Source organism: Thalassophryne amazonica, chromosome 5 (assembly GCF_902500255.1).
Source record: "Thalassophryne amazonica chromosome 5, fThaAma1.1, whole genome shotgun sequence".
Classification (NCBI taxonomy): domain Eukaryota; kingdom Metazoa; phylum Chordata; class Actinopteri; order Batrachoidiformes; family Batrachoididae; genus Thalassophryne; species Thalassophryne amazonica.
In genome coordinates, this window is record NC_047107.1 from 63,224,616 (window position 1) to 63,252,125 (window position 27,510).

The window sequence follows — 27,510 nt, forward strand, 5'->3', positions numbered from 1 at the left end:
TAGACCTCAGTGCTGCTTTTGATACTGTTGTCCATAAAATTTTATTACAGAGATTAGAGCATGCCATAGGTATTAAAGGCACTGCGCTGCGGTGGTTTGAATCATATTTATCTAACAGATTACAATTTGTTCATGTAAATGGGGAATCTTCTTCACAGACTAAGGTTAATTATGGAGTTCCACAAGGTTCTGTGCTAGGACCAATTTTATTCACTTTATACATGCTTCCCTTAGGCAGTATTATTAGACGGCATTGCTTAAATTTTCATTGTTACGCAGATGATACCCAGCTTTATCTATCCATGAAGCCAGAGGGCACACACCAATTAGCTAAACTGCAGGATTGTCTTACAGACATAAAGACATGGATGACCTCTAATTTCCTGCTTTTAAACTCAGATAAAACTGAAGTTATTGTACTTGGCCCCACAAATCTTAGAAACATGGTGTCTAACCAGATCCTTACTCTGGGTGGCATTACCCTGACCTCTAGTAATACTGTGAGAAATCTTGGAGTCATTTTTGATCAGGATATGTCATTCAAAGCGCATATTAAAAAAATATGTAGGACTGCTTTTTTGCATTTACGCAATATCTCTAAAATTAGAAAGGTCTTGTCTCAGAGTGATGCTGAAAAACTAATTCATGCATTTATTTCCTCTAGGCTGGACTATTGTAATTCATTATTATCAGGTTGTCCTAAAAGTTCCCTGAAAAGCCTTCAGTTAATTCAAAATGCTGCAGCTAGAGTACTAACGGGGACTAGAAGGAGAGAGCATATCTCACCCATATTGGCCTCTCTTCATTGGCTTCCTGTTAATTCTAGAATAGAATTTAAAATTCTTCTTCTTACTTATAAGGTTTTGAATAATCAGGTCCCATCTTATCTTAGGGACCTCATAGTACCATATCACCCCAATAGAGCGCTTCGCTCTCAGACTGCAGGCTTACTTGTAGTTCCTAGGGTTTGTAAGAGTAGAATGGGAGGCAGAGCCTTCAGCTTTCAGGCTCCTCTCCTGTGGAACCAGCTCCCAATTCAGATCAGGGAGACAGACACCCTCTCTACTTTTAAGATTAGGCTTAAAACTTTCGTTTTTGCTAAAGCTTATCATTAGGGCTGGATCAGGTGACCCTGAACCATCCCTTAGTTATGCTGCTATAGACTTAGACTGCTGGGGGGTTCCCATGATGCACTGTTTCTTTCTCTTTTTGCTCTGTATGCACCACTCTGCATTTAATCATTAGTGATCGATCTCTGCTCCCCTCCACAGCATGTCTTTTTCCTGGTTCTCTCCCTCAGCCCCAACCACTCCCAGCAGAAGACTGCCCCTCCCTGAGCCTGGTTCTGCTGGAGGTTTCTTCCTGTTAAAAGGGAGTTTTTCCTTACCACTGTCGCCAAGTGCTTGCTCACAGGGAGTCGTTTTGACCATTGGGGTTTTTACGTAATTATTGTATGGCCTTGCCTTACAATATAAAGCGCCTTGGGGCAACTGTTTGTTGTGATTTGGCGCTATATAAATAAAATTGATTGAAATTGATTGATTGATAAATATTGTATGTTCAAGAAAAAGTTTTATACCAATCCAGTTTTTGCACTCATAACCAATTTTTGGTTCAAAACTTCGCAGTGGTCTTGACATTAGACTTTCTGACCACAATGCAAATATATGCAAAAACACTTGAGTTAAATGGGCAACACACAATTCCCTTACACCTTGTTGAGGTGAGGGCTCAAAATTTCACATTCTTGACCATGAGTGCATTAACTATAAGACTGCTGTATTGGAGTCCAATGCTGAGAAAGAATCTCAGTGAGCTCATAAATTTAATGATAATTCAGTGAAAACTGAAAGCTACACATCTCTCACCTTCAGAGCAAGTGTCCCCTCTTCGCCCCAGGTTACAGTGGCAACGCGAGCCTCCACTGTCATAGTCAGTGAGACAAAAACTGTCAGGAGGGCACACGGTGTCATCACAGGTCAGGTCGTAAACACGAGCAACCTCACCCTTCCAGGGGGACATGGCTGGTGTGAGAGTGGTGGTGAGCAAAGTGGTGCTTGAGGTGTTTGGAAAGAAGAATGACAAGGGTATAACGTTAGATGTCTCCAATTTTCTGAGAAACCCATGAGTTTATTTTTTATTTATTTTTAAAATCATTTCTTAAGTTGTTTGGTCCATTAGATAATTGCCATTACTGTATTGCCACTCATTTCTACAACAGACCCCTAGTACACTTACCTGTTAGTGGTAAGTATGGTGGTAGTTGTAGTGTCCTGGGTGGTACTTTGACCTGAAGTGGTTGAGAAACCACGATTTGAGAAGTCTGGGGAGACAGATGAGGTGATGGAGGAATCTGTGGTGGTGGTAGTAACATCAGGAGGTACCATTGTGTTCATGCGGAAGACATTATAACTAGATGGGAGACCAGAGTGTGAACGGAGCTGTGCCTTTCTGTTGTTTTGATTGATTCCTGGAAATGGTTTCAACTAGAAAGCAAAACAAGTGGTGAGATGGTTGGGAAAAAAAGCTGAACAAAGATACACACAATGGTGCTGCATTTACATTTTGTTTTCTCAATGCATTCAGGCAGCAGATATATTTATTATTAATTGGAAATGTTCTTGTCTTGCTGTGGTGAATGACCCACCTCTTCAATGAATATGTCATAATCAGAGTCGTCAATGTCAAAGCCATCAACATCTTTGATTCTGGAATCTGTGATGTAACTTCCATAATCACCACTGCCATCATCTGATGCACCTGTACGGGGCATCAGTAATAGTAACAATCACTGTTAAACATATGCAGCAAAGGCTTTATTGATTGAAGCCCTCTTCAGATGGAGTGGAGAGGTGGGGTAATGTAATTTTTTTTCCAAAGGTTCTCTGTGATTTTAATCGTATGCAAATGTACTATTTCAGTCATTTTTATAGACTTTATGGATACTTATGTCAGTAAAGATTCTGGTGAATTGCCAGAAGCTTGTTAATAGCTACCAAAAGTGTTTAGCTGAGGTTATAATAGTTGAGGATAAATATCATTAACAACAGAACAGGTCTCAGTAGGTCAGTTAATGAAGCACAGGGCTAGCTGCCAGCGACCACTTTAGTACAACATCTCTTGGCTTCCCTATTAGTTTACTGCTGGTAAATTACTAATGCCTTAGAAAACGAGCCAAATCAGTCAGCAAGAAATACAGTGGCTTGCAAAAGTATTCAGCCCCTTGGTATTTCACACATTTTAATTTGTTTATGACATATTGCTAAATAATAATGTCTAAAACTGGAATTGTGCAATACTTATGGTGTTTCTCCTGACTTCCTGTCATGTTAATTTGTTATGGATGTGGTTGTGTTTTTACTTGTATCTGTTTGTTTTCCTTTTGTAAAGGCACTTAGCATGAGTCCAAGACAAATTTCCCTGAGGGGACAATAAAGTGTATCGTATCGTATTTCAAACACAAAAAGTAAATCAGGCTTCTCAATATAAGAATTTCTAAAATTATCTTCCTTACACTCAAACTGAAAGTAAATCTCTACAACTTGATATAAATTAATTAAAAATATAAAAGCCAAGATGATGGGTTGCATAAGTAATCGGCCCCTTTGGTATAATACCTGTAAATAATCAGTTTAATTGCCAGTTTTCTTCAGACAAGTCAGGGGATGGATACATGAACATTTCCAAGTCACTGAATATGTCTTGAACTTTATTTACATCACTTATGAAGAAATACAAACAGTATGGCACTCTATGGTAAATCTGTGTGGAGTAGACAGTTCTCAAAAACTGAGTGACTGTGCAAGAAGGATAAGAGTGAGGAAAGCAACCAAGACATCCAGACAACCCAGAAGAAGTTATAGGCTTCTGTGACTGTGATTGGAGAAATTGTGCATAGTGCATATTTTGCATTTTGTATCCCCAGTTATACAGCTTCATGATGAAGGAGGATTTTATTAAAAAGAAGACCTGAAACTTCAGCTACAATTTGCCAGAAGGTACATCTGAGATGTAAGCCTATATTTGATGTTTTGGTGAAAGAAAACCCTCCTCTGCTCCACTTCATCATGAAGCTGTATAATTGGGGATACAAAATGCAAAACATGCACTGTGCACAATTTCTCCAATCACAACAACAGAAGCCTGTAACTTCTTCTGGGTTGTCTGGGTGTCTTGGTGGCTTTGCTCACTGTTCTCCTTCTTGCACAGTCAGTTTTTCAGAACTCTCTACTCCACATAGAATTACATAGAGTGCCATACTCTCTGTATTTCTTCATAATTGATGTAAATAAATTTCAAGACATATTCAGTGACTTGGAAATGTTCATGTATCCATCCCCTGACTTGTCTGAAGAAAACTGGTAATTAAACTGATTTTTTACAGGTATTATACCAAAGGGGCCGATTCCTTATGCAACCCATTATCTTGGCTTTTATATTTTTACTTAATTTATATCAACTTGTAGACATTTACTTTCCAGTTTGAGTCTAAGGAAGATAATTTTTGAATTTTTTATACTGAGAACCCTGATTTACTTTTTGTATCTGAAATGCCATAAACAAATTAAGATGCATGACATATCAAGGGGCTGAATACTTTTGCAAGCCACTGTAACTGCATCTCTGTCCGAGGCACTAATGAGCACTTTAATGGATGCTGGCCCTGCACCCTAGGGCCCTGACTTCAGGATGCCCTACCTGCTCCATAGGCATTTGAGGCCTGGAGACAGACTAGGCACCAAGACAGACCATTTTTTTCTCAATAACTGATTTAGTTTCTCTTTTGTTTTATTTTTTTCTGGCTCTGTTTCTTTTGTCTCTTCTGGTGGGTTTTTTCTTCTTTTTTGTTTGTTTTTGTTTCTTTCTCCCATGTTTTGTAAAAACAAACAAATAAAAAAAACCTTGTACCTGTCAGAATGGTCCAAGCAGTGGGTCACCCCTCCGAGTCTGGTCTGCTTGAGGTTTCTTCCTCAGTAACACTAGAGGGAGTTTTTCCTTACCACTGTCACCTGTGTCCTTGCTCAGGGGGGTTGGTAAGGTTAGACATTACCTGTGTCTAGAGTCTTGAGGCAGTGTTGTGATTTGGCTCTATACAAATAAAATAAATTTAATTGATTTCTACCTTCTGTAAAATGATGTGTACAAATTACCTGTGGCTATACTGATCCCATGTGACAAGACATGTCAGAAAATATTCCATCATGTCCTATGGAAAAGGAGTTTCATTTATCCCAAGTATAGAGGCACTTGAAGTGACATTTTGAAGACAATCAGTCTACTCACTGCAGAGATTTGACATTCACACCTGAATTTTATTTACACACAATTCTTGTATGAATGTGTTCACCTCTTAAGGATACAGTCTATGAAATGACGTGCTCATGTTCATGTCTACACCTCAACTCTATGTTTCCTCACTGAGCATCTTCTGCAGCATGCAGATTGTGAATGAACTGAATTCATTTATTTTTTCGGCACACAAATCAACAGTAACAAAAACTCATAACAAAAACAAATCAACATGTACCCATGTGACTGAAAAGGTGTGGGCAAGATTAAAAAATAAAGTGACACATTAAGTACAAAGTGGATGGGATGGGTTTATTTTATTCTTACATAAGAGATCTTCAGACAACCTCATCTGCTGTGGCACATGCACAGAGCACACCACATAGAGCAGACATATGCAAAGACCATACGTTTGCACAGGGTGCAGTGCTGCACAGAGCGCACCTCTGCAAACAGTCAAAAAGCAAACAAAAAATGTGAAGCAGACAAATAACTCATTTATGGAGATGTCAAAGAGGAATGTGAGGGCGGATCTGTTCAGTCACAGAGTGGAGACCCCAGAAATGAAAAAAGAAAAAGTACTGAAGACTGTTTTGTTTGTTTTTGTTTTTGGTGGGTTTTTTTGGGGGGGGGGGTTGATCGTGACTTTATCGAGTAGCTTCTTCCCTCTCTCTCATTTATAGCAATATGTGTTATACCAATGATTAAGACATATAAACAAAAATAAGAGTGGTGGATGCAGTGAGACACCACATTGAGCAAATTGTTTCATCTGAGTTTGGGAGTCCTTCCTCTGTAGTTACTCTGACAAAGCCTCTCGTATTACGTAACAACATACTCTTGCCTTCCTGTTTTTGCTTCCCCCCATCTGTCTTACGTGTACAGTATTAATGTCTGAAGTTCTCCATGCTGCTTGTAATGCTGCTGTTTATAATCTCTCGTACAGAACTCATATTGGACAACAAACAGTAAGCACTGTGCTGTTTAATTAATATGCACACTTGACTTTTAAGACTTTTGCCAGCATTTAAAGTGATCATTAAAGTTGAACAACATTAACTTCTGGATGCTGAGTACTGCTGTACTGTGAGGGCCCCTCAGCACACTAATCTTCTGTTGTGTAATTAATTCCTCAGGCACAACAAACGTAGACCATAAAAAAATATATGTCAGTCAGTCAAGAGGCCTTCTGCTGTGTACCAAAGCAGCGGTGCACTCAGCCTGAGTGTACGTGTGTGGTGTGGATGGGCACAGAGGGTGTGCCGTGCTGTAGTTAATCCTGGCCACAGTGGTTATGGCTGTGGCTCATCCTGTCTGATGAGCTACAGCCATAACCCACTTGGATCCCCTGCTGAGAAACCTTGCTTCTCCATCTCTCCCAAAGCTGAACGGTTTTGGAGTTCAGCAAAAGTGTGCGGAAAAATATGCAGATATAGAAACATTGTATAAGTGTAATAAATAAGTAATAATATAAGCAGCATAGTGGCTTAGTGTTTAGGACTGTTGCCTTGCAGCAAGAAGGTTGTGTGATTGATTCCCAGCCTCTGGTTGGCTTACCATAAAATTTTACTCACCTTTAGTCAATCACCATCACTTATGCACTTGTCCCACCCCTCCCTCACCCCTCACCAAAGAAAAGAAGAAAAAAAAGCTGAGAGAGGAAAACAGCTTCAATGAGCTTAATTATAGTAACTAGCAGTTGTGGGCACAGCTAACCAAAAAAGGCATTTGCAAAACTGAAAATTCTGTTTCTTAAGTAATGGCAGTGTTCCAAGTGGTTAATGCGCTTGGTTTCAGTTCAGAAAGTTCCGGGTTCAAATCCCACCCCTGCCACATTTCTCCATGTAATGTGGAGTTGCGTCAGGAAGGGCATCTGGCGTAAAACTTGTGCCAATTCAACATGCAGATCCACCTTGGATTTGCTGTGGCGACCCCAAGTGCAAACAAGGGAGCAGCCAAAGGGACTTACTTTTTTAGTGTTCTATGCATTTTGACCCAAAATGCATAGAACACTGCCATCTACTGGATGGGAGTGTGAATAGCAACCAATGATCAATCAATCAATCAATTTTTTTATATAGCGCCAAATCACAACAAACAGTTGCCCCAAGGCGCTTTATATTGTAAGGCAAGGCCATACAATAATTATGTAAAACCCCAACGGTCAAAACGACCCCCTGTGAGCAAGCACTTGGCTACAGTGGGAAGGAAAAACTCCCTTATAACAGGAAGAAACCTCCAGCAGAACCAGGCTCAGGGAGGGGCAGTCTTCTGCTGGGACTGGTTGGGGCTGAGGGAGAGAACCAGGAAAAAGACATGCTGTGGAGGGGAGCAGAGATCGATCACTAATGATTAAATGCAGAGTGGTGCATACAGAGCAAAAAGAGAAAGAAACAGTGCATCATGGGAACCCCCCAGCAGTCTACGTCTATAGCAGCATAACTAAGGGATGGTTCAGGGTCACCTGATCCAGCCCTAACTATAAGCTTTAGCAAAAAGGAAAGTTTTAAGCCTAATCTTAAAAGTAGAGAGGGTGTCTGTCTCCCTGATCTGAATTGGGAGCTGGTTCCACAGGAGAGGAGCCTGAAAGCTGAAGGCTCTGCCTCCCATTCTACTCTTACAAACCCTAGGAACTACAAGTAAGCCTGCAGTCTGAGAGCGAAGCGCTCTATTGGGGTGATATGGTACTATGAGGTCCCTAAGATAAGATGGGACCTGATTATTCAAAACCTTATAAGTAAGAAGAAGAATTTTAAATTCTATTCTAGAATTAACAGGAAGCCAATGAAGAGAGGCCAATATGGGTGAGATATGCTCTCTCCTTCTAGTCCCCGTCAGTACTCTAGCTGCAGCATTTTGAATTAACTGAAGGCTTTTTAGGGAACTTTTAGGACAACCTGATAATAATGAATTACAATAGTCCAGCCTAGAGGAAATAAATGCATGAATTAGTTTTTCAGCATCACTCTGAGACAAGACCTTTCTGATTTTAGAGATATTGCGTAAATGCAAAAAAGCAGTCCTACATATTTGTTTAATACGCGCTTTGAATGACATATCCTGATCAAAAATGACTCCAAGATTTCTCACAGTATTACTAGAGGTCAGGGTAATGCCATCCAGAGTAAGGATCTGGTTAGACACCATGTTTCTAAGATTTGTGGGGCCAAGTACAATAACTTCAGTTTTATCTGAGTTTAAAAGCAGGAAATTAGAGGTCATCCATGTCTTTATGTCTGTAAGACAATCCTGCAGTTTAGCTAATTGGTGTGTGTCCTCTGGCTTCATGGATAGATAAAGCTGGGTATCATCTGCGTAACAATGAAAATTTAAGTAATACCGTCTAATAATACTGCCTAAGGGAAGCATGTATAAAGTGAATAAAATTGGTCCTAGCACAGAACCTTGTGGAACTCCATAATTAACTTTAGTCTGTGAAGAAGATTCCCCATTTACATGAACAAATTGTAATCTATTAGACAAATATGATTCAAACCACCGCAGCGCAGTGCCTTTAATACCTATGGCATGCTCTAATCTCTGTAATAAAATTTTATGGTCAACAGTATCAAAAGCAGCACTGAGGTCTAACAGAACAAGCACAGAGATGAGTCCACTGTCCGAGGCCATAAGAAGATCATTTGTAACCTTCACTAATGCTGTTTCTGTACTATGATGAATTCTAAAACCTGACTGAAACTCTTCAAATAGACCATTCCTCTGCAGATGATCAGTTAGCTGTTTTACAACTACCCTTTCAAGAATTTTTGAGAGAAAAGGAAGGTTGGAGATTGGCCTATAATTAGCTAAGATAGCTGGGTCAAGTGATGGCTTTTTAAGTAATGGTTTAATTACTGCCACCTTAAAAGCCTGTGGTACATAGCCAACTAACAAAGATAGATTGATCATATTTAAGATCGAAGCATTAAATAATGGTAGGGCTTCCTTGAGCAGCCTGGTAGGGATGGGGTCTAATAAACATGTTGATGGTTTGGATGAAGTAACTAATGAAAATAACTCAGAACAATCGGAGAGAAAGAGTCTAACCAAATACCGGCATCACTGAAAGCAGCCAAAGATAACGATACGTCTTTGGGATGGTTATGAGTAATTTTTTCTCTAATAGTTAAAATTTTGTTAGCAAAGAAAGTCATGAAGTCATTACTAGTTAAAGTTAATGGAATACTCAGCTCAATAGAGCTCTGACTCTTTGTCAGCCTGGCTACAGTGCTGAAAAGAAACCTGGGGTTGTTCTTATTTTCTTCAATTAGTGATGAGTAGAAAGATGTCCTAGCTTTACGGAGGGCTTTTTTATAGAGCAACAGACTCTTTTTCCAGGCTAAGTGAAGATCTTCTAAATTAGTGAGACGCCATTTCCTCTCCAACTTACGGGTTATCTGCTTTAAGCTACGAGTTTGTGAGTTATACCACGGAGTCAGGCACTTCTGATTTAAAGCTCTCTTTTTTAGAGGAGCTACAGCATCCAAAGTTGTCTTCAATGAGGATGTAAAACTATTGACGAGATACTCTATCTCACTTACAGAGTTTAGGTAGCTACACTGCACTGTGTTGGTATATGGCATTAGAGAACATAAAGAAGGAATCATATCCTTAAACCTAGTTACAGCGCTTTCTGAAAGACTTCTAGTGTAATGAAACTTATTCCCCACTGCTGGGTAGTCCATCAGAGTAAATGTAAATGTTATTAAGAAATGATCAGACAGAAGGGAGTTTTCAGGGAATACTGTTAAGTCTTCTATTTCCATACCATAAGTCAGAACAAGATCTAAGATATGATTAAAGTGGTGGGTGGACTCATTTACTTTTTGAGCAAAGCCAGTAGAGTCTAATAATAGATTAAATGCAGTGTTGAGGCTGTCATTCTCAGCATCTGTGTGGATGTTAAAATCGCCCACTATAATTATCTTATCTGAGCTAAGCACTAAGTCAGACAAAAGGTCTGAAAATTCACAGAGAAACTCACAGTAACGACCAGGAGGACGATAGATAACAACAAATAAAACTGGTTTTTGGGACTTCCAATTTGGATGGACAAGACTAAGAGTCAAGCTTTCAAATGAATTAAAGCTCTGTCTGGGTTTTTGATTAATTAATAAGCTGGAATGGAAGATTGCTGCTAATTCTCCGCCCCGGCCCGTGCTACGAGCATTCTGACAATTAGTGTGACTCGGGGGTGTTGACTCATTTAAACTAACATATTCATCCTGCTGTAACCAGGTTTCTGTAAGGCAGAATAAATCAATATGTTGATCAATTATTATATCATTTACCAACAGGGACTTAGAAGAGAGAGACCTAATGTTTAATAGACCACATTTAACTGTTTTAGTCTGTGGTGCAGTTGAAGGTGCTATATTATTTTTTCTTTTGAATTTTTATGCTTAAATAGATTTTTGCTGGTTATTGGTAGTCTGGGAGCAGGCACCGTCTCTACGGGGATGGGGTAATGAGGGGATGGCAGGGGGAGAGAAGCTGCAGAGAGGTGTGTAAGACTACAACTCTGCTTCCTGGTCCCAACCCTGGATAGTCACGGTTTGGAGGATTTAAGAAAATTGGCCAGATTTCTAGAAATGAGAGCTGCTCCATCCAAAGTGGGATGGATGCCGTCTCTCCTAACAAGACCAGGTTTTCCCCAGAAGCTTTGCCAATTATCTATGAAGCCCACCTCATTTTTTGGACACCACTCAGACAGACAGCAATTCAAGGAGAACATGCGGCTAAACATGTCACTCCCGGTCTGATTGGGGAGGGGCCCAGAGAAAACTACAGAGTCCGACATTGTTTTTGCAAAGTTACACACCGATTTAATGTTAATTTTAGTGACCTCCGATTGGCGTAACCGGGTGTCATTACTGCCGACGTGAATTACAATCTTACCAAATTTACGCTTAGCCTTAGCCAGCAGTTTCAAATTTCCTTCAATGTCGCCTGCTCTGGCCCCCGGAAGACAATTGACTATGGTTGCTGGTGTCGCTAACTTCACATTTCGCAAAACAGAGTCGCCAATAACCAGAGTTTGATCCTCGGCGGGTGTGTCGTCGAGTGGGGAAAAATGGTTAGAGATGTGAACGGGTTGGCGGTGTACATGGGGCTTCTGTTTAGGGCTACGCTTCCTCCTCACAGTCACCCAGTCAGCCTGCTTTCCCGGCTGCTCGGGATCTGCCAGGGGGTAACTAACGGCGGCTAAGCTACCTTGGTCCGCACCGACTACAGGGGCCTGGCTAGCTGTACAATTTTCCACGGTGCGGAGCCGAGTCTCCAATTCGCCCAGCCTGGCCTCCAAAGCTACGAATAAGCTACACTTATTACAAGTACCGTTACTGCTAAAGGAGGCCGAGGAATAACTAAACATTTCACACCCAGAGCAGAAAAGTGCGGGAGAGACAGGAGAAGCCGCCATGCTAAATCGGCTAAGAGCTAGTAGCTACGCTAAGCTAGCGGATTCCTAAAAACATGCAAAGTGAATAATGTGTAAATAATTTAGAGGTGATTCAGCAGAAGGAGTGCTTTAGTTAAGGCACGTAAAGATTACACTGGGAAACAAATCGTAATCTAGATAACTAGATCAATCTAACTGCGCAGATTAAACAGCTAACAGATACAGAAAAACACCGCTGTGCTCCAGAACAGGAAGTGATACAATACCGCAGTGAGAGCCAACCACCAGTAGAGGCAAGCAATAGTACATACAATGATCACATGGTCACTTTGTGCAGAATCACACTTAAACAGAATTTTCAGTTTTGCAAAAGCCTTTTTTTAACAAATGAAAAAAATGACATTTATAAATACACATTTATTTGTAAAAACCAACACACACATTACAGTAACTTGTGTGTTGGTTTTTACAAATAAATACACCAACCAAACAGTGATGAGAGGAGAAGGAAAAGCAGCCAGGTGCAGACCCTTAGGACCATTGGTGCCAGTGATTATGCCCAGATTCTATCTAAAAAGATATAGTATTAGAACACATGTTCACAAGAGATGGTGAAAATGTTGGATCTCTCATTGGAATAATGATAAATCAATATTATAATAGCCAGTTTGTCAAGGTTTAGTGGGCCATAAGGTGCTGTACACACCCTCATCTGACTGTCATACCTTTCACTGTTAACCCCTCATTAGAGACAGTTTCACACATTTCAAATTCATACACTTTTCACACTTGCTTCACTTTCTCATTGACTGCTCTGCCATTGTCCTTTTCCTGTCATGCACTACTCATTTCCAGGCTGTTATGATGCAACCATACAGGATTACCTTCAGCTGTGATGCAAACCTTGCGTTATGACCAGCAGTGGCATCATACAGCCTCAGCAAGCTCCCACCAGCGATTTCTTAGCTTTATCCATGAAGAGGTAAGTTTTCTCACAGCAAAACATTTTTCTCAGGTTTTGAATACTTATGACCACTCCACCACCTTCCTTTTCTGGTCCTGCATTTTGCACCTCAAGTCTTGCATTTCCACCAAGCTCGCACAAGCTCCACAGCTCTCATTGGATTTGTTACACTTCATAAGTGATTTCTTGGACTTACTGAACATTTTTTTCATGGGCTTTGCAGGAGTTCGTGCTAGCCTTGTTAGATTTTGGAATGTACACAGAATGAAGGTTAAAACCAAGACATTTTAAAAGATGATTGTCCCACCTTGTAAGATATGGTGTTTTGTGCCTTTTTATTTATTTATCTAAACTTAGTTGTCAAGTACCCTCACAAAAAACCCTTAAAAACTATTTACTGAGCAATAGGGTCAAACTAAAAAAAGATTTTGTAATATTTTTATTTTACTATATATTTCATCATATACGTACATGTATTTTGTTTAAATGAACTGTTAGCCTTACCAAGAGTACGCACGGGGTTGTTGATGTGGCTTGGTGGGCTAACTCCATGCTTGTTGACAGCTCTCACAATAAATTGGTACTCAGTGTCAGGTATTAGTCCCTTCAGCACCATGGAGTTTGTCTCAATGGGCTCGCGGATATACGTCCACTCAGTGTCCATTTCTGGCCTAGTAACAATGAGATGACGGAGTAATGTTGTTAAATCTTATTTATAGTTCAACATCTGACATTTAAATAACAAGCATGTTCATGGGTGTTCTCAGGTCACTTCAAATGAGGCAAATCTTTCAAATATTACAACCCATTAAAATATTTTTACCTGATCTTTCAGTTCATGCATTCATTCTGTGGCAGCATGCACAAAATAATAATGTGTTCTTTAAAATGAACAATCTCAAAGTGTTTTGTCTTTTTATATTAATAATTGTGTCCCTGTGTTTATAATTTTATTTTGCCATTTGCACATATCTTACAAGCAAATTAACAAGTGTAATAAATAAGTACATAGGTTCTTGAAATGCTGGGAAAGAGATGCAAAGACAGGAAAATGATAAAGGAAAAATGTTTAAAGTTAAATATGAATTTGCTGCAAAAATGTATTAAATCTTTGTCTAATCCAAGGATCATTACTCCAAAAAAAAAAAATCTTTTCAAAATCCCACTTCTACTTGAGTTATTGATTGCAGTGATTAACAGATAAAGAAATAAACATAACATTCTCCCTACTATTACAGTAAGTAATTAGTCTGTCAAAGGAAAAGTAAATAAGCAGCAATTTTAATGCGTGATAAATCACTGTCAGCCACGTATCAAATAAAAACACCAAAATTTCACCGGGTCAACTCTTTTTTTTTTTAACTGAATACCTTTGAGTTTTAGATGGTGAGCCTCAGTGGAGTGACCACCTGCTGTTGCCATACTAACAAGACAGAACAAACAGCACAAGACTGACAGAACATGCAGTTAAAGAAATGTGGCAGCTAAACAACAGTACAGTTCACAGTTTTAAAAAAGTGGTAAACCCTGGTCCCACTGAATAATTAACGATGAATAATGAGCCACGTAGCACTTTGTTTTTTTGGTACAAGTCCAGTTATTCAACAATCATGGGAGAATAGTGGCTCTGAGAGGCTCTTAGAGACAGAATATTCAGCTAACGAGGCTCATCTCCGAGTGTAGCGCTAATTTCAAGAAGTTCAAAATTTAGCAACAGCATGGGGCAGTTTGTGTATGGGGCACTACGAGGACAAAGGATTTTAGAGGCAGGTTTGCAGTGAGGACGAGGCTGTTTGAAGACCATTATCTGAGTACCTGACTGCTATGAGGACTGGACAGGCTATTTTGGACAGGCTGTTTTGGCTCCACCCTCTTGTGCACTTCGTCATGACAGTCTCACCTACTTTGTGCACTGGATGCTGCATATATAAAATAATTATTTCATAGCAGATTAATCATTTTCTGTCAGAGTTTGGCTGTTGAAAACACCTCTAATCGCTTCCGGAATCACAGAGGACCATTTCATCTGGAGTTTTTTTCCTCTCTCGTGCACTTCATGAGGTGGAGAATGTATTTGGAACAGCCTAAAAGGTAATTATTTGTAATGTTTATATTGTAGTGGCTTGGTCAAACAGTTACATGTTCATCCCTTCTTATGAGCAGCTGTAAAAGTATGTTTATGATAGATTTAACTTCTCGTTATAATCGTTCAGATGAGCTGCACTGTGATGTGGTGCACTGACACAATCACTCACATTCACATGCAGTGTTTTTTTAATTGTTTGCACAATGTTCATATACGTGGTTCATTATTCGATGAATCACTGAAATTTCTGACAAATCCATAGGTGACTCATTATTCATGGCTTTATAATTCAGTGGGACCAAAGCTTTAACCATTAACCATGTTATTAACCAAAAAGTTAATGGACAAAATGAATTACTGAAGCCTTTTCTTTTGTCTGCCACTGAAGCCACCATCTGCACTGCTGACTCTGGTGATGTGGACAGACACCCGGAGGCACAACTATCTGTTGAATGGGGCCATCTTTGCCACCACTCAATGTCTGTCTTCAGAAAAGCTTCTTTTGATGTGTGAGGGAAAAGATTTGCGACTGAAATGGCTCTTTTGTGTGGAAAATGCCTCTGCACGCAAAAACAGACACTGCCTCATGCATCCACTGACAATAAGTGACAGCTTCTCAGCCCTCACGTCTTGTCTCCTTCCTCAGTCACAGAGGTGCACCTCTGCACCATCAGCAACGACAACACTCCAATTTAATCCTTCTTTGTCTTCAGACACTTCTATATTTTTTTGAAGTAGCGTATTTGTAACAACCACGTGTCCTTTTACATTTTGCATTTGGCAAATAATCAAAGCGTAGAAATTACTTCTGGCTTCAGCTTCCTTTGTGTTCCAGCCTGAGGGCTTATCTATTCATGAGGCTCTTTGTGTGGAAGTGTGGGTCCATGAATGTGCGTGAGACTAGCCACCATTCACACTAATAATGTGGAGGGAGAACGATGCTTTGAGACAGATATGAATTCTTTCTCATGTCTCAGCTGACCCTGAAGTTCAAACGCACAGTTACACTAACCAGACTGGCTCACAAAGCACACCTTTGAAGAGAATTTAATATTAAAGTGACACAGAGGATGAAAAGGATCTGAAAACATTTTCAGCTGCACATACAGACCAACAAGGAGTTTGAAAAATTAATGAATAATAAATAAAACAGTAATTATTTCAGTTGATTGAGGCCATTCGATGTAGATTGGTAGACACTAAGGAGGGGTTTCTATCTTTATTTTGCAATTAGTGTTGCATCATTTGAGATTTAAAAAAAAAAAAAAAAACAAGAAAAACAAAATGTCAACAATGCCCTATCTGTTGATGGTAAAGAACCTTTTAAAGGTTTCTGCAGTCCAGCGGTGGATCCAGAAGATCTTGCAGAAGGAATAAGACAGATTAACACATGTTCTCATTCACAAAGGTGAGATGACTGTATTACGACAGGCCCCACTTTGTCTCACTATAGGTATTGGAAGTGGCCCATTAGTTTTTGTGCAGCAATACACAGAATACTGGACTTTCTGTGAAATGATTCACACCTTTTACTAAGATGATGGTTCAGGATTAGCTTTTGTGATGCCTTCAGAATGGGAATGAGCTCAGTGACAAATTATGAAATCAACCACAGTTTTCAAGTTAAGCTGTTGCTGTTAAAACGTTCACTATCCCAAATCTTATCCATTATGAATTTTAGAATGGTTCCCTTCCATGTTATATGATGTTACATATTATACATGTTATAATGGCTGAGTAAATCCTTGCCATTTGATTGATGCTTTGCATGTCACATGACATGGATGATTCGTCCCATTTGTGCCGTGTTGCATTTACCGTACAAATTTGGTTCCATCCATTTTGTACCATTGCACACTGCAACCACTGTGCGCACACACTAGTAGGGATGCCATTTAGCTAAATATGGCGGAGTTTGTTTTGCTGATAGATGATGATTTGAACAAGCCATTTGAGTGTGCTAATTCTTCTAACACAAAAAACAAACACACAACACCATAAGCCGTCTGGAGGCATGAAGAGCTGTTAAGGTGAAAATTTCTGATGTGATTTTTTTGCTGGACTGAGGAAAAGCATACCACAGTCTGTACACGAAGTCAGTGCATGGCATAACTGACTACATTGTCATAATTGTTTTTGAACTATCTGACTGTTTTTGCAAGCCGACTGAGAACAATTTTGGACTTTGTTAGAAATTAATAAAATATCAAATGACAAGGATCTACTTTAGCTGTTATATAAAACTAAATTAACTACTAAATTTTTCCTCATTTTAGGGCAGCACAGTGACTTAGTGGTTAGCACTGTTGCCTCACAGCGAGAAGGTCGTGGGTTCAATTCCCGCCTGTGGCCTTTCTGTGTGGAGTTTGCATGTTCTCCCTGTGTTTGCGTGGGTTTCCTCTGGGTGCTCTGGTTTCCTTCCACATCCAAAGACATGCGGGTTAGGTAGACTGGAATCTTTAAATTGACCGTAGGTGTGCGAGTGGGTGTGAATGTGTTTGTTTGTCTGTTTATGGCCCTGCAACAGACTGGTGTCCTGTCCAGGGTGTACCCCGCCTCGTGCTCTATGACTGCTGGGATAGGCTGGAGCCCCCCACGACCCTTAATTGGACTAAGCGGTTGAAGATGAGTGTGTGTTCCTCATTTTAAGCATTCTAAAATGAATGCACAATTTAGTAAAACAAGGGAACAATTTAGTATAATGACAGCACAATTTCATGAACACCATTATACAGTTGTATGCACAAGGATGGTCACTCCTGATCATTTTCATGACATTCTTTTATAAACCATTGGTTGTCTGATTCAGAAATTTCAGTTAAATATATCATATAGCTGCGACAGATTGGCGTCCTGTCCTGGGTATACCTGCTTCGCGCTCTATGACTGCTGGGATAGGCTCCAGCCCCCCACGACCCTTGATTGGACTAAGTGGTTGGAGATGAGTGTGTGTATATCATATAACAGACAAACACGCTGATATTTGAGAAGTGAAATGAAGTTTCTAGTATTTACAGAAAGTGTGCAATAATTATTTAAACAAAATTAGCCAGGTGCATAAATTTGGGCACCCTTGTCATCTTATTGATTTGAATACATTCAGCACTAATTATTGGAACTGTTGTGTGGGCCGCCAGAAGAGGAGGTACTGCTGGCCCACCACCAGAGGGCGCCCTGCCTGAAGTGCGGGCTTCAGGCACGAGAAGGCGCTGCCGCCACGGACACAGCCGGGGGTGACAGCTGTCACTCATTATCTCTTGACAGCTGTCACCCATCTACTCTACATCATCTCACTCCATAAAGACCGGACGTCATCTCCACCTTGTTGCCGAGATATCATCTACCTACGGAGGTAATATTCTCAGCCGTTGTTGTTCTAAAGAATTCGTAATTCTCTGAGTTGTTGCAGGAGTTCCTGAGGAGCCTACTGACAACGGGACGCTAAGTGTGGGGAGACGTGACGAGTGACGCACGTCCAACCTAAGTAGCCCTCAGTCTCTTCCTGTGTTAGAGGTGGAGGTGGAATAACCACCATAAGTGTTACTGGGTGTTCACACACCCACATCTGATTGTTTCTGTTCTTCGCCAGCAGTACCAGATCCGACACGCGGAGACGGTGGCCACCTGGGGACTCGGAACTTGGCGGCTCCAGTATTTTCCAGGTTCGGTGGCGGAGGAAATCATGTGGTTCCGGTTCTTCTCAGGACAGACGTCTTCTATCCTCGAGCCTGCCCACACGACACCTTTGTTAATTGATTTTTGCACCTATTCTGTAATCTGCTGTGTTGAGTTGTGCTATTCACAACAGTAAAGTGTTCATATTTGACTTCCTCCATTGTCCGTTCATTTACGCCCCCTGTTGTGGGTCCGTGTCACTACACTTTCCCAACAGGAACACAAAATTGGTTTGGTAAGCTAAATGATCCTTGACCTCCTTACACAGATGAATCCAATCATGAGAAAGGGTATTTAAGGTGGCCATTTGCAAATGTTCCCCATCTGTGCATCTCTTCTACTGAGTGGCAACATGGGAGCCTCTAAACAACTCTCAAATGACCTGAAAAGAAAGACTGTTCAACATCATGGTTTAGGGGACGGATACAAAAAGCTATCTCAGAGATTTCAGCTGTCAATTTCCACTGTAAGGAGCATAGTGAGGAAATGGAAGACCGCAGGCACAGTAGTAGTTAAGGCCTGAAGTGGCAGTCCAAGAAAAATCTCAGATAAACTGAAGTGAAGGGTGGTGAAAACAGTCAGTCAATCCACAAACCTGCTCCAAAGACTTACAAGATGATCTTGCTGCAGATAGTGTCTCTGTGCTTCATTCAACTATACAGCGCACTTTGCACAAAGAGCTGCTGTATGATGCTGTAATGCGGAGGAAGCCTTTTCTGCATACACACCACAAACAGAGTCACCTGAGATATGCTAAAGCACATTTGGACAAGCCAGCTTCATCTTTGAATAAGGTGCTGTGGACTGATGAAAGTAAAATTGAGTTATTTGGACATAAATTTTTGACACAGTAGGACCAAGGCTTCTTTTATTTTTCAACAACTGTTTAAGAACTGGGTCTGTTCCGGCTGTTTTCAAACAGGCTGTGGTCAGACCGCTGCTTAAAAAAAACAAACCTTGATCCAGTAGTATTGTCAAACTTCAGACCAGTGTCCCACTTGGCTTTTCTCTCCAAAATTCTAGAGAAGCTTGTTTTTAATCAGTTGCTGTCTTTTCTGGACCAGAATCAGGTTTTTGATAAATTTCAGTCAGGTTTTCGTACACGCCACAGTACTGAGTCCACGCTGTTGAGAGTCCAAAATTTACATCCTGTTGTCCCTGGACTCAAAGAGACCTGTACTGTTGGTAATGCTCGATCTCACTGCAGCATTCGATACAGTGGACCACTCCATCCTCCTGAACCGTCTAGCCCAGCAGGTGGGTTTTCAGGGACCCGTGCTGCAGTGGTTCAGGTCCTGTTTAACAGACAGGCACTTCTCTGTTTTCATCAATGGCCACTCCTCTTCTACAGCCCGACTGTCTTCTGGTGTCCCGCAAGGCTCCATTTTGGGCCCAGTTCTGTTCTCTCTTTACATGCTGCTTCTGGGTTCAATCATCTCCAGCCATAATGTGTCTTTTCATATGTACGCCGATGATCTTCAAAATCTATCTACCAGTCTCACCAGATTCTCCAGATGCATTTCAGGCCATCAACACCTGTATGGTTGACATCAAGCACTGGCTCACACAGAATTTCCTGAGTCTAAATGAATCCAAAATGGAATTCTGTCTTTTTGGCACCACAAGCCCACTCGCCGTTGTCTCAAACGGTCACTCACTTCCTCACCATTAACACCGTAATCAGAAACTTGGGAGTTCACTTGGACACTGACCTAAATCTCCATAAACAAATTGACTCTGTTATTAAGACAAGCTTCTTTCAGCTCCGCATTCTTACAAAAGTGAAACCCTTCCTCAGTTGTTGTGACCTGGAGAAAGCAATCCATGCATTCATTAGCTCACGCTTGGACTACTGCAATGCTCTGTATATTGGACTCAGTCAAACATCCTTACACAGATTACAACTGGCACAGAATGCTGCTGTCCGGCTCCTCACAAATTCTCGTAAACATCACCATATCACACCTGTTTTGCGCTCTCTCCACTGGTTGCCAGTACAATACAGAATCCAATACAAACTTCTCCTGTTCGTTTTCTGCTCCATCCACAGCCTTGCACCTGCGTATCTATGTGAGATTCTGACCTTTCACCAGCCCAGCAGATTTCTACGATCTGCACAGCTCTACTTATTGGAGCAGCCCAGGTCTCGAAGCAAACAGTGGGGCGATCGTGCTTTTGCAGTACTAGGTCCTAAACTTTGGAACTCGCTGCCCCTCGACTTGCGTGCCATCTCGGATCTGCCCCTTTTTAAAACAAAATTCAAAACGTATTTGTTTAGATGTGCTTTTGATACTTAGTCTTGGTTAGACTTGGGAATAAAATGTATATGTGTTCTTCTTAAATACGATTTTTATATGTACAGTGTTTTGGTCAACTTAGGTTGTTCTAAAGCGCTTAACAAATAAAATTTGATTGATTGATTGACTGATTGATAACAAGGGGCGGTATGCATGGCTGAAAAAGAACACAGCATTCCAAAAAAAAAAAACACTTGCTACCTACAGTAAAATTTGGAGGTGTTTCCATCATGCTGTGGGGCTGTGTAGCCAGTGCAGGTACTGGGAATCTTGTTAAAGTTGAGGGTCACATGGATTCCAGTCAATATCAGCAGATTCTTGAGAGCAATGTTCATGAATCAGTGACAGTTGAAGTTGCACCGGGGCTGGATCTTTCAACAAGACAACGACCCTAAACACTGCTCAGAATCTACTAAGGCATTCATGCAAAGAAACAAATACAACATTGAAAATCTGTAGTGTGATTTTAAGCAGGCTGTCCATGCTCAGAAACCAACAAACCTGAGATGTTTTGTAAAGAAGAAAGGTCCAAAATACCTTCAACCAGAATCTAGACTCTCATTGGAAGCTATAGAAAGCGTTTAGAGGCTGTTATTTCTGTAAAAGGAGAATCTACCAGTGGTGGGCACAGATAACCAAAAAATTTACTTTGATAACAGATAATTGAAAAGTTATCTTTGATAAAGATAAAACGATAAACCCCCAAAAAATGTATCAGAAGATACAGATAACCAATAAATTCCAGTATTGTCTCTGGTACACTTACAACTACTAACAAGCTGATTTTGAGTTTTAATACTACAATCACTTTTGGAAGCATCAAAAACAACAACAAACCCAAACAATGAGTCAGCACTTCTGTCTTTGAGTATCCTGCCCCCTGCTGGAAGCTCCTGTTTACTACATTGTTCCAGCACAGACACAACTGAGAGAAGCCACTCAACTCTCTACCCAATCACAGCACTGCTGTCAGGCGGTGGTCTTGGAAAATAAAGCCCTGCTGAGTTATGGTCAGTGTTGCCACAGTTACTTTGAAAAAGTAACTTAGTTACTTTACTGATTACTCAATTGTAAAAGTAACTTAGTTACTTTACTGATTACTCAATTGTAAAAGTAACTAAGTTAGATTACTAGTTACTTTTTTAGTTACTTTTCCCAGCTGCCGACAACAACCCTCTGCCACCTCAACATGACAATGATACCTGTTTTGCCAAAACTCACTTTATAGTTACCCTTTCTTGACTTCAATGAAAATAAATACTTGTTTTATAAAAAGTTAAATAAAGACGTCTTTCTTGACCTCATATTTAACTGTTGACAGCACTGTAACAGTAAAACTTGCAATTTCGAGCCTACATTGTTTATAAAGGTAACTATTAAATTCTAACATTTTCTAACATTTAAATTCTCTCTAAACATTTTACTTGTCGAAATTATTATTATTTTAAGCAATATTAGTTGTAGTAAAAAACGGCTTCAAAATTGCACCTTTAATCTAGGGGTGTTGTGGGGAGGGGGCACATCCCTCCCCCACGCCCCCATTCCATCTGGATTCGCCCCTGCTTTGGCGTTTGAGCACAAAGAATGGCTAACATTTATTTATGCAGAAAACATGACCAGATTTACAGGTAAGAAAGTTTTATTGCGTTTTCACATCATGTGGTCCTCAGAAAGAGAGTTTAGGTGCATTTGAGTGGAAAATAGTGTTAGTTGTTGCCGCGTCGCGGAGGATCAGCTGTTTTTAACGACCAGATACAGAGCGGCTCAGCTCAGAATTCTAAATAAAGGAGGAAAAAAAGTATAAAAATGTCTTTGTAAAGTTCGGTGCAGGTGTGCTGATCACCGCGCTTTAAGAGGTGAGGACGAGTCGAGCAGCTGCAAAAAACCGTGGATTAAAAGCTCACAGCTCGCTTAAAGTGGGCAGTTCAGTCGAACCTCGACCTCCTGCCCACAGACCAAGTTTAATGCTGTTATCGACCCACAATGAAAAATAATAGTAACGCACAGTGACATGGAGAAGTAACTTTAATCTGATTACTGATTTGGAAAGATTAACGCGTTAGATTACTCGTTACTAAAAAAAGTGGTCAGATTCGGCATCACTGGTTATGGTTTGGTGTATAAATAAAATGAATACTGATAGAATAACTCCATTAATGTCAATTCTGTCATTTGTGCAAAGTTAAGATATAACATATCTTTTAATGCTGAATAATGCTCTAATTCTGAAGTTTTGTAACAAACATAGACAGATGGCATTCTGGGTAAAATGTGCCTCTGCTCACACTGATTGGATGATTCATCTATGTAAACCAACACGTTAATGTGAGGTGTGTCGTGTGCTGGTGTTTACAGATAAATGTGCTTTTGTAAAATATGCCATTTTTTATTTGTAAAAAAAGGTATTTTCAAAAAAAAAAAAAAAAGCCAAGTTGTAATTAGATAACCGTCTGATATAATCGGTGTCAAAATAAATAGAACACTACCATTCGCCCTATTGACATATCCCATAATCCCTTTCATGCCAGAGAGTCGCTGCAGTCAAACAACATAGAATCCACATGATGACAATTGTAAATTAATATTATACTACAAAAATGTATTTTTTTATGCTTTTCATCACGTTAATAAGAAACTGCATGCATGAAATCCTGAAAACTTGCTAAAACAATTATAACAAATAATCCGTGTCTGCTACGTTTAATCTGCGTGGAATTTAATAAACGCAAGCCAAATTTCAGACATATTATATATATTAGTCTGGAACAAAGACGACAAACAGTGTTGTAAAGAACGATAATCAAGACGTTAAAGAGCAAATTTCACTTTCCCCCAGAACGACATGATCAGGAAGCGATTGTAGCTCACAGCAGCTCCCATTGAAAATAACGGAGAAACAGCCTGTGATTCTCGCATGTTTACATAAAACAAATGCAATAACAACGTCTAAAAACCCAAAGAATATATTCATGAGAGTTTTAGGCACAATATAAAAATAGTTTTATGTTGCAATGTTAATGGTGTTGTCCATGTGCAGCGGTTAAAGTGCAGTTTTTGTAAATTAAGTATGAAAAAAAAAGCTTCTGTTTACATTTTTTTTCTGGAAACATGAGTCCGACGTGTGGTTTGAAAATATCAGCCCAGCTTCAGTTTGAATACTGCCATGAATATCACTGGCCAGTAGATGGTAGTAGAGACCTTGAAATCTTGCAAACACAAAATTCCAGATAATCTGTGTCACTACTTGCTACGTTTAAGATGCGTGGAATTTAATAAAAGCAAACAAACACAACAACATCTATAAACCCAGAGAATATATTCACGTGAGTTTTAGGCACTAGAGTTTAATGCTGTTGTCCTGATCAGAGTGTCTGAATTGCATTTCTCCTGTCATGAACGTACTGAGATTATCGTAGTGAGATTACCCTATCCCATAATGCACCAGGACACAGCATGCCCCACACTAAAACCTTAAAAATGAGTGCATTACTTTAAAACTAAAACATATATCTGATATTTTCACTTTATAAAACTTCAGAAATGACGTTAATTTAAATAATTTGTCCACAATAAGTTTGGTTAAAATGTGAACCATAAATTAAAAATGTATGCCTCTGGATGACTTGGGTGATATTGGCTGCATATCAGTATAGGGTTAAAAAAAAAAAAAAAAGAGGTTTTTTTTTTGGTGACCAGTTCTCCTTTACCTGCAGAGGATAGAGTGCTTTCTCCTAGAAGCAGCTCTCCACTGTTTGCGGAGGGTAGAACTACACATCTGTTCACTTTTGTTTACCACGTTAACGGTCTAAAAGTTATCGGATAAAAATTTATTGGAAGACAATTAGTCCGATAATGGTTTTCAAAGTTATCTGGAAAGATAATCTGATAATGAAAACTTTATCTTCGATAATTATCGGTTATCGGATTATTGGAACTGTGCCCACTGGAATCTACTAAATATTTAATTTTTTTTCTGTTGGGGTGCCCAAATTTACACACCTGCCTAATTTTGTTTAAAGAATTACTGCACACTTTCTGTAAATCCTATAAACTTCATTTCACTTCTCAAATATCACTGTGTTTGTCTGCTATATCATACAGCCCCAATTCCAGTGAAGTTGGGATGTTGTGTAAAATGTAAATAAAACAGAATACAATAATTTGCAAATCCTCTTCAACTGATATTCAATTAAATATACCAGTAAGACAAGATATTTAATGTTCAAACTAATAAACTTTGTTGTTTTTGTCCAAATATTTGCTCATTTTGAAATGGATGGCTGCAACACGTTTCAAAAAAGTTGGGACGAGGCAAGAAAAGACTGGCAAAGTTGATGAATACTCAAAGAACACCTAATTGGAAACAGGTGAGTGTCATGATTGGGTATAAAAGGAGCATCCCCAAAAAGCTCAGCCGTTCACAAGCAAAGATGGGGTGAGGATCATCACTTTGTGAACAACTGCATGAAAAATAGTCCAACAGTTTAACAGCAATGTTTCTCAACGTTCCACTGCAAGGAATTTAGGGATTCCAGTATCTACAGTCCATAATATAATCAGAAGATTCAGAGAATCTGGAGAACTTTCTACACGTAAGCGGAAGGCCGAAAATCAACATTGAATGCCTGTGACCTTTGATCCCTCAGGCGGCACTGCATTAAAACCGACATCATTGTGTAAAGGATCGTACCGCGTGGGCTCAGGAACACTTCAGAAAACCATTGTCAGTTAACACAGCTTGTCGCTACATCTACAAGTGCAAGTTAAAACTCTACCATGCAAAGCGAACACATCAACAACATTCAGAAACGCTGCTGCCTTCTCTGGGGCTGAGCTCATTTGAAATGGACAGACGTAAAGTGAAAAAGTGTGCTGTGGTCTGATGAGTCCACAATTCAAATTGTTTTTGGAAATCATGGACGTTGTGTCCTCCAGACAAAAGAGGAAAAAGACCATCTAGATTGTTACCAGCGCAAAGTTCAAAAGCCAGCATCTGTGATGGTATGGGGGTGTGTTAGTGCCTATGGCATGGGCAACTTACACATCTGTGATGGCACTGTCCCAACTTTTTTGAAACGTGTTGCAGGCATCCATTTCAAAATGAGCAAATATTTGCACAAAACAAATTTTATCAGTTTGAACATTAAATATCTTGTCTTTGTGGTGTATTCAATTGAATACAGGTTGAAGAGGATTTGCAAATCATTATATTTTGTTTTTATTTATATTTTTCACAACGTCCCAACTTCATTGGAATTGTGGTTGTATATTTAACTGAAATTACTGATCCAAACAACCAATGATTTACAAAGGAAAATTATGGAAATCATCAGGGGTGCCCAAACTTTTACATACAACTGTATATGTACGCACACACACACACACACACACACAATTTGAGCAACAGAGCTTCTGCAAATTTGTCTGAGGTGAGAATAAAACTTGACAGTGTACCACTGAAGATTTATCGGCTAACGTTAGCTTAGCCTTTAGCTGCAGAATCACTCAATCGAGCTGAGTACACATTTTTTTGTAAATTGTTGTAAATCTATTTTTATTTTTACCAAATAAAGCTACACAGTTTTTAATTGTTACTGTTGTGACTACAAGAAAAGTCTCAACTTTAAATAACTTTTTTTTTTTACTATTTACTGTTTCTTTATATTTTAATCAACATATTTCTTCATCTATCCCACATCAGGAACATTTCAACATCTGCTATGCAGAGAGCTTTGCAAATATATGTAGATTCACTTCAAAAACTTCCAGTGATGGAGCTGAATACCAAGACTTGAAGTCCAGAAGAAAGAGAATATCTCTGCTCCTCAAAATGTGATGAAAAAAACTCCACCAAATTCCAAAAACTCCACCAAGAGGATGAAGCTGCAGAGGAGACCTTCATCTGGTTAAATGTCTTGAGAGTCCAGCTCACCTGTCGTCTCTGAAAACCAACACCTGCTTCTGTGCTTATAAATAAAACAAAGGCTCTTTTATGAGCAACTATTTCATTATTTTGAAAAAGCTGTTTCCTTTATATTTTACCATTAAATGAATGAATCACTAAACATGTACATGAAGTCAAAGTTCAATCAAAAAGACACTTAGACAGGTAGAAGAAGCCCCGCCCCTATTGTGTAAATTTCAAAGCATTCACAATCACTAGAATAGTCAAATTCATATTTTAGTAGTTACTCTGTCCTTATTACAACATCAAAAGCAATCACATAGTCAACAAGGACATAATTAAATGTTGAAATGATTAAATTCAAAAATGATTTCATCATGAGGTTTATGTCACATTTCAAAATCCTAATTAACAGACACTGCAGTCATTGTTAGGGCCCTGTCCCACTGGGGAGAGGATTCATTGCGCATGAATTGAGTATGCAAATTGTGGGCATTTGTTGTCGTCCGCAACAAAAATGACCAAATGGACAAATGTCCCAGTATGAATTATGGATATATTAATAATATATAGCAAATATATGATGAACAATCACGGTTATATAACGCATGTAATGAGGAAACTGATCCGACACATTGAAATTATCACGGTAGTATTACGGGTGTATTATGAATGCATCGCGCACATGTTGCATGTGCACGGCATCTGCATTGCGGTCATAAAAGAAGCGCACTCGCTCCTTTCGGCATCACTAGTCATACCAACAATACAGCCTCTGGAGCATTTGCTGGACTTGGACAAGTTGATCACAGAGTGTTGTCATGCGAGGGTTAACTGTTCATGAGTTTGGGGAGCGGGAGGGGGGAAGCCGCTCGGGGTGTGAGATGGTGTTCT

General features: G+C 39.7%; 1 protein-coding gene across 4 annotated transcripts in view; it reads right to left on the reverse strand.

The window, feature by feature from the left end:
- The window catches only part of LOC117510634 (pikachurin), a 147,646-nt gene that overhangs the window by 37,984 nt on the left and 82,152 nt on the right, over positions 1-27,510 (reverse strand). For 3 of the 4 annotated variants that reach the window (XM_034170430.1, XM_034170429.1, XM_034170427.1), the window contains 4 exons: positions 13,158-13,324; positions 2,648-2,760; positions 2,239-2,486; positions 1,869-2,056 (listed from right to left, as the gene is read on the reverse strand). In XM_034170430.1, the coding sequence (XP_034026321.1) occupies positions 1,869-2,056; positions 2,239-2,486; positions 2,648-2,760; positions 13,158-13,324 (716 nt within the window). Of the gene's footprint in view, positions 1-1,868; positions 2,057-2,238; positions 2,487-2,647; positions 2,761-13,155; positions 13,325-27,510 lie in introns of all 4 variants that reach the window. The other variant, XM_034170428.1, reaches the window with a different exon arrangement.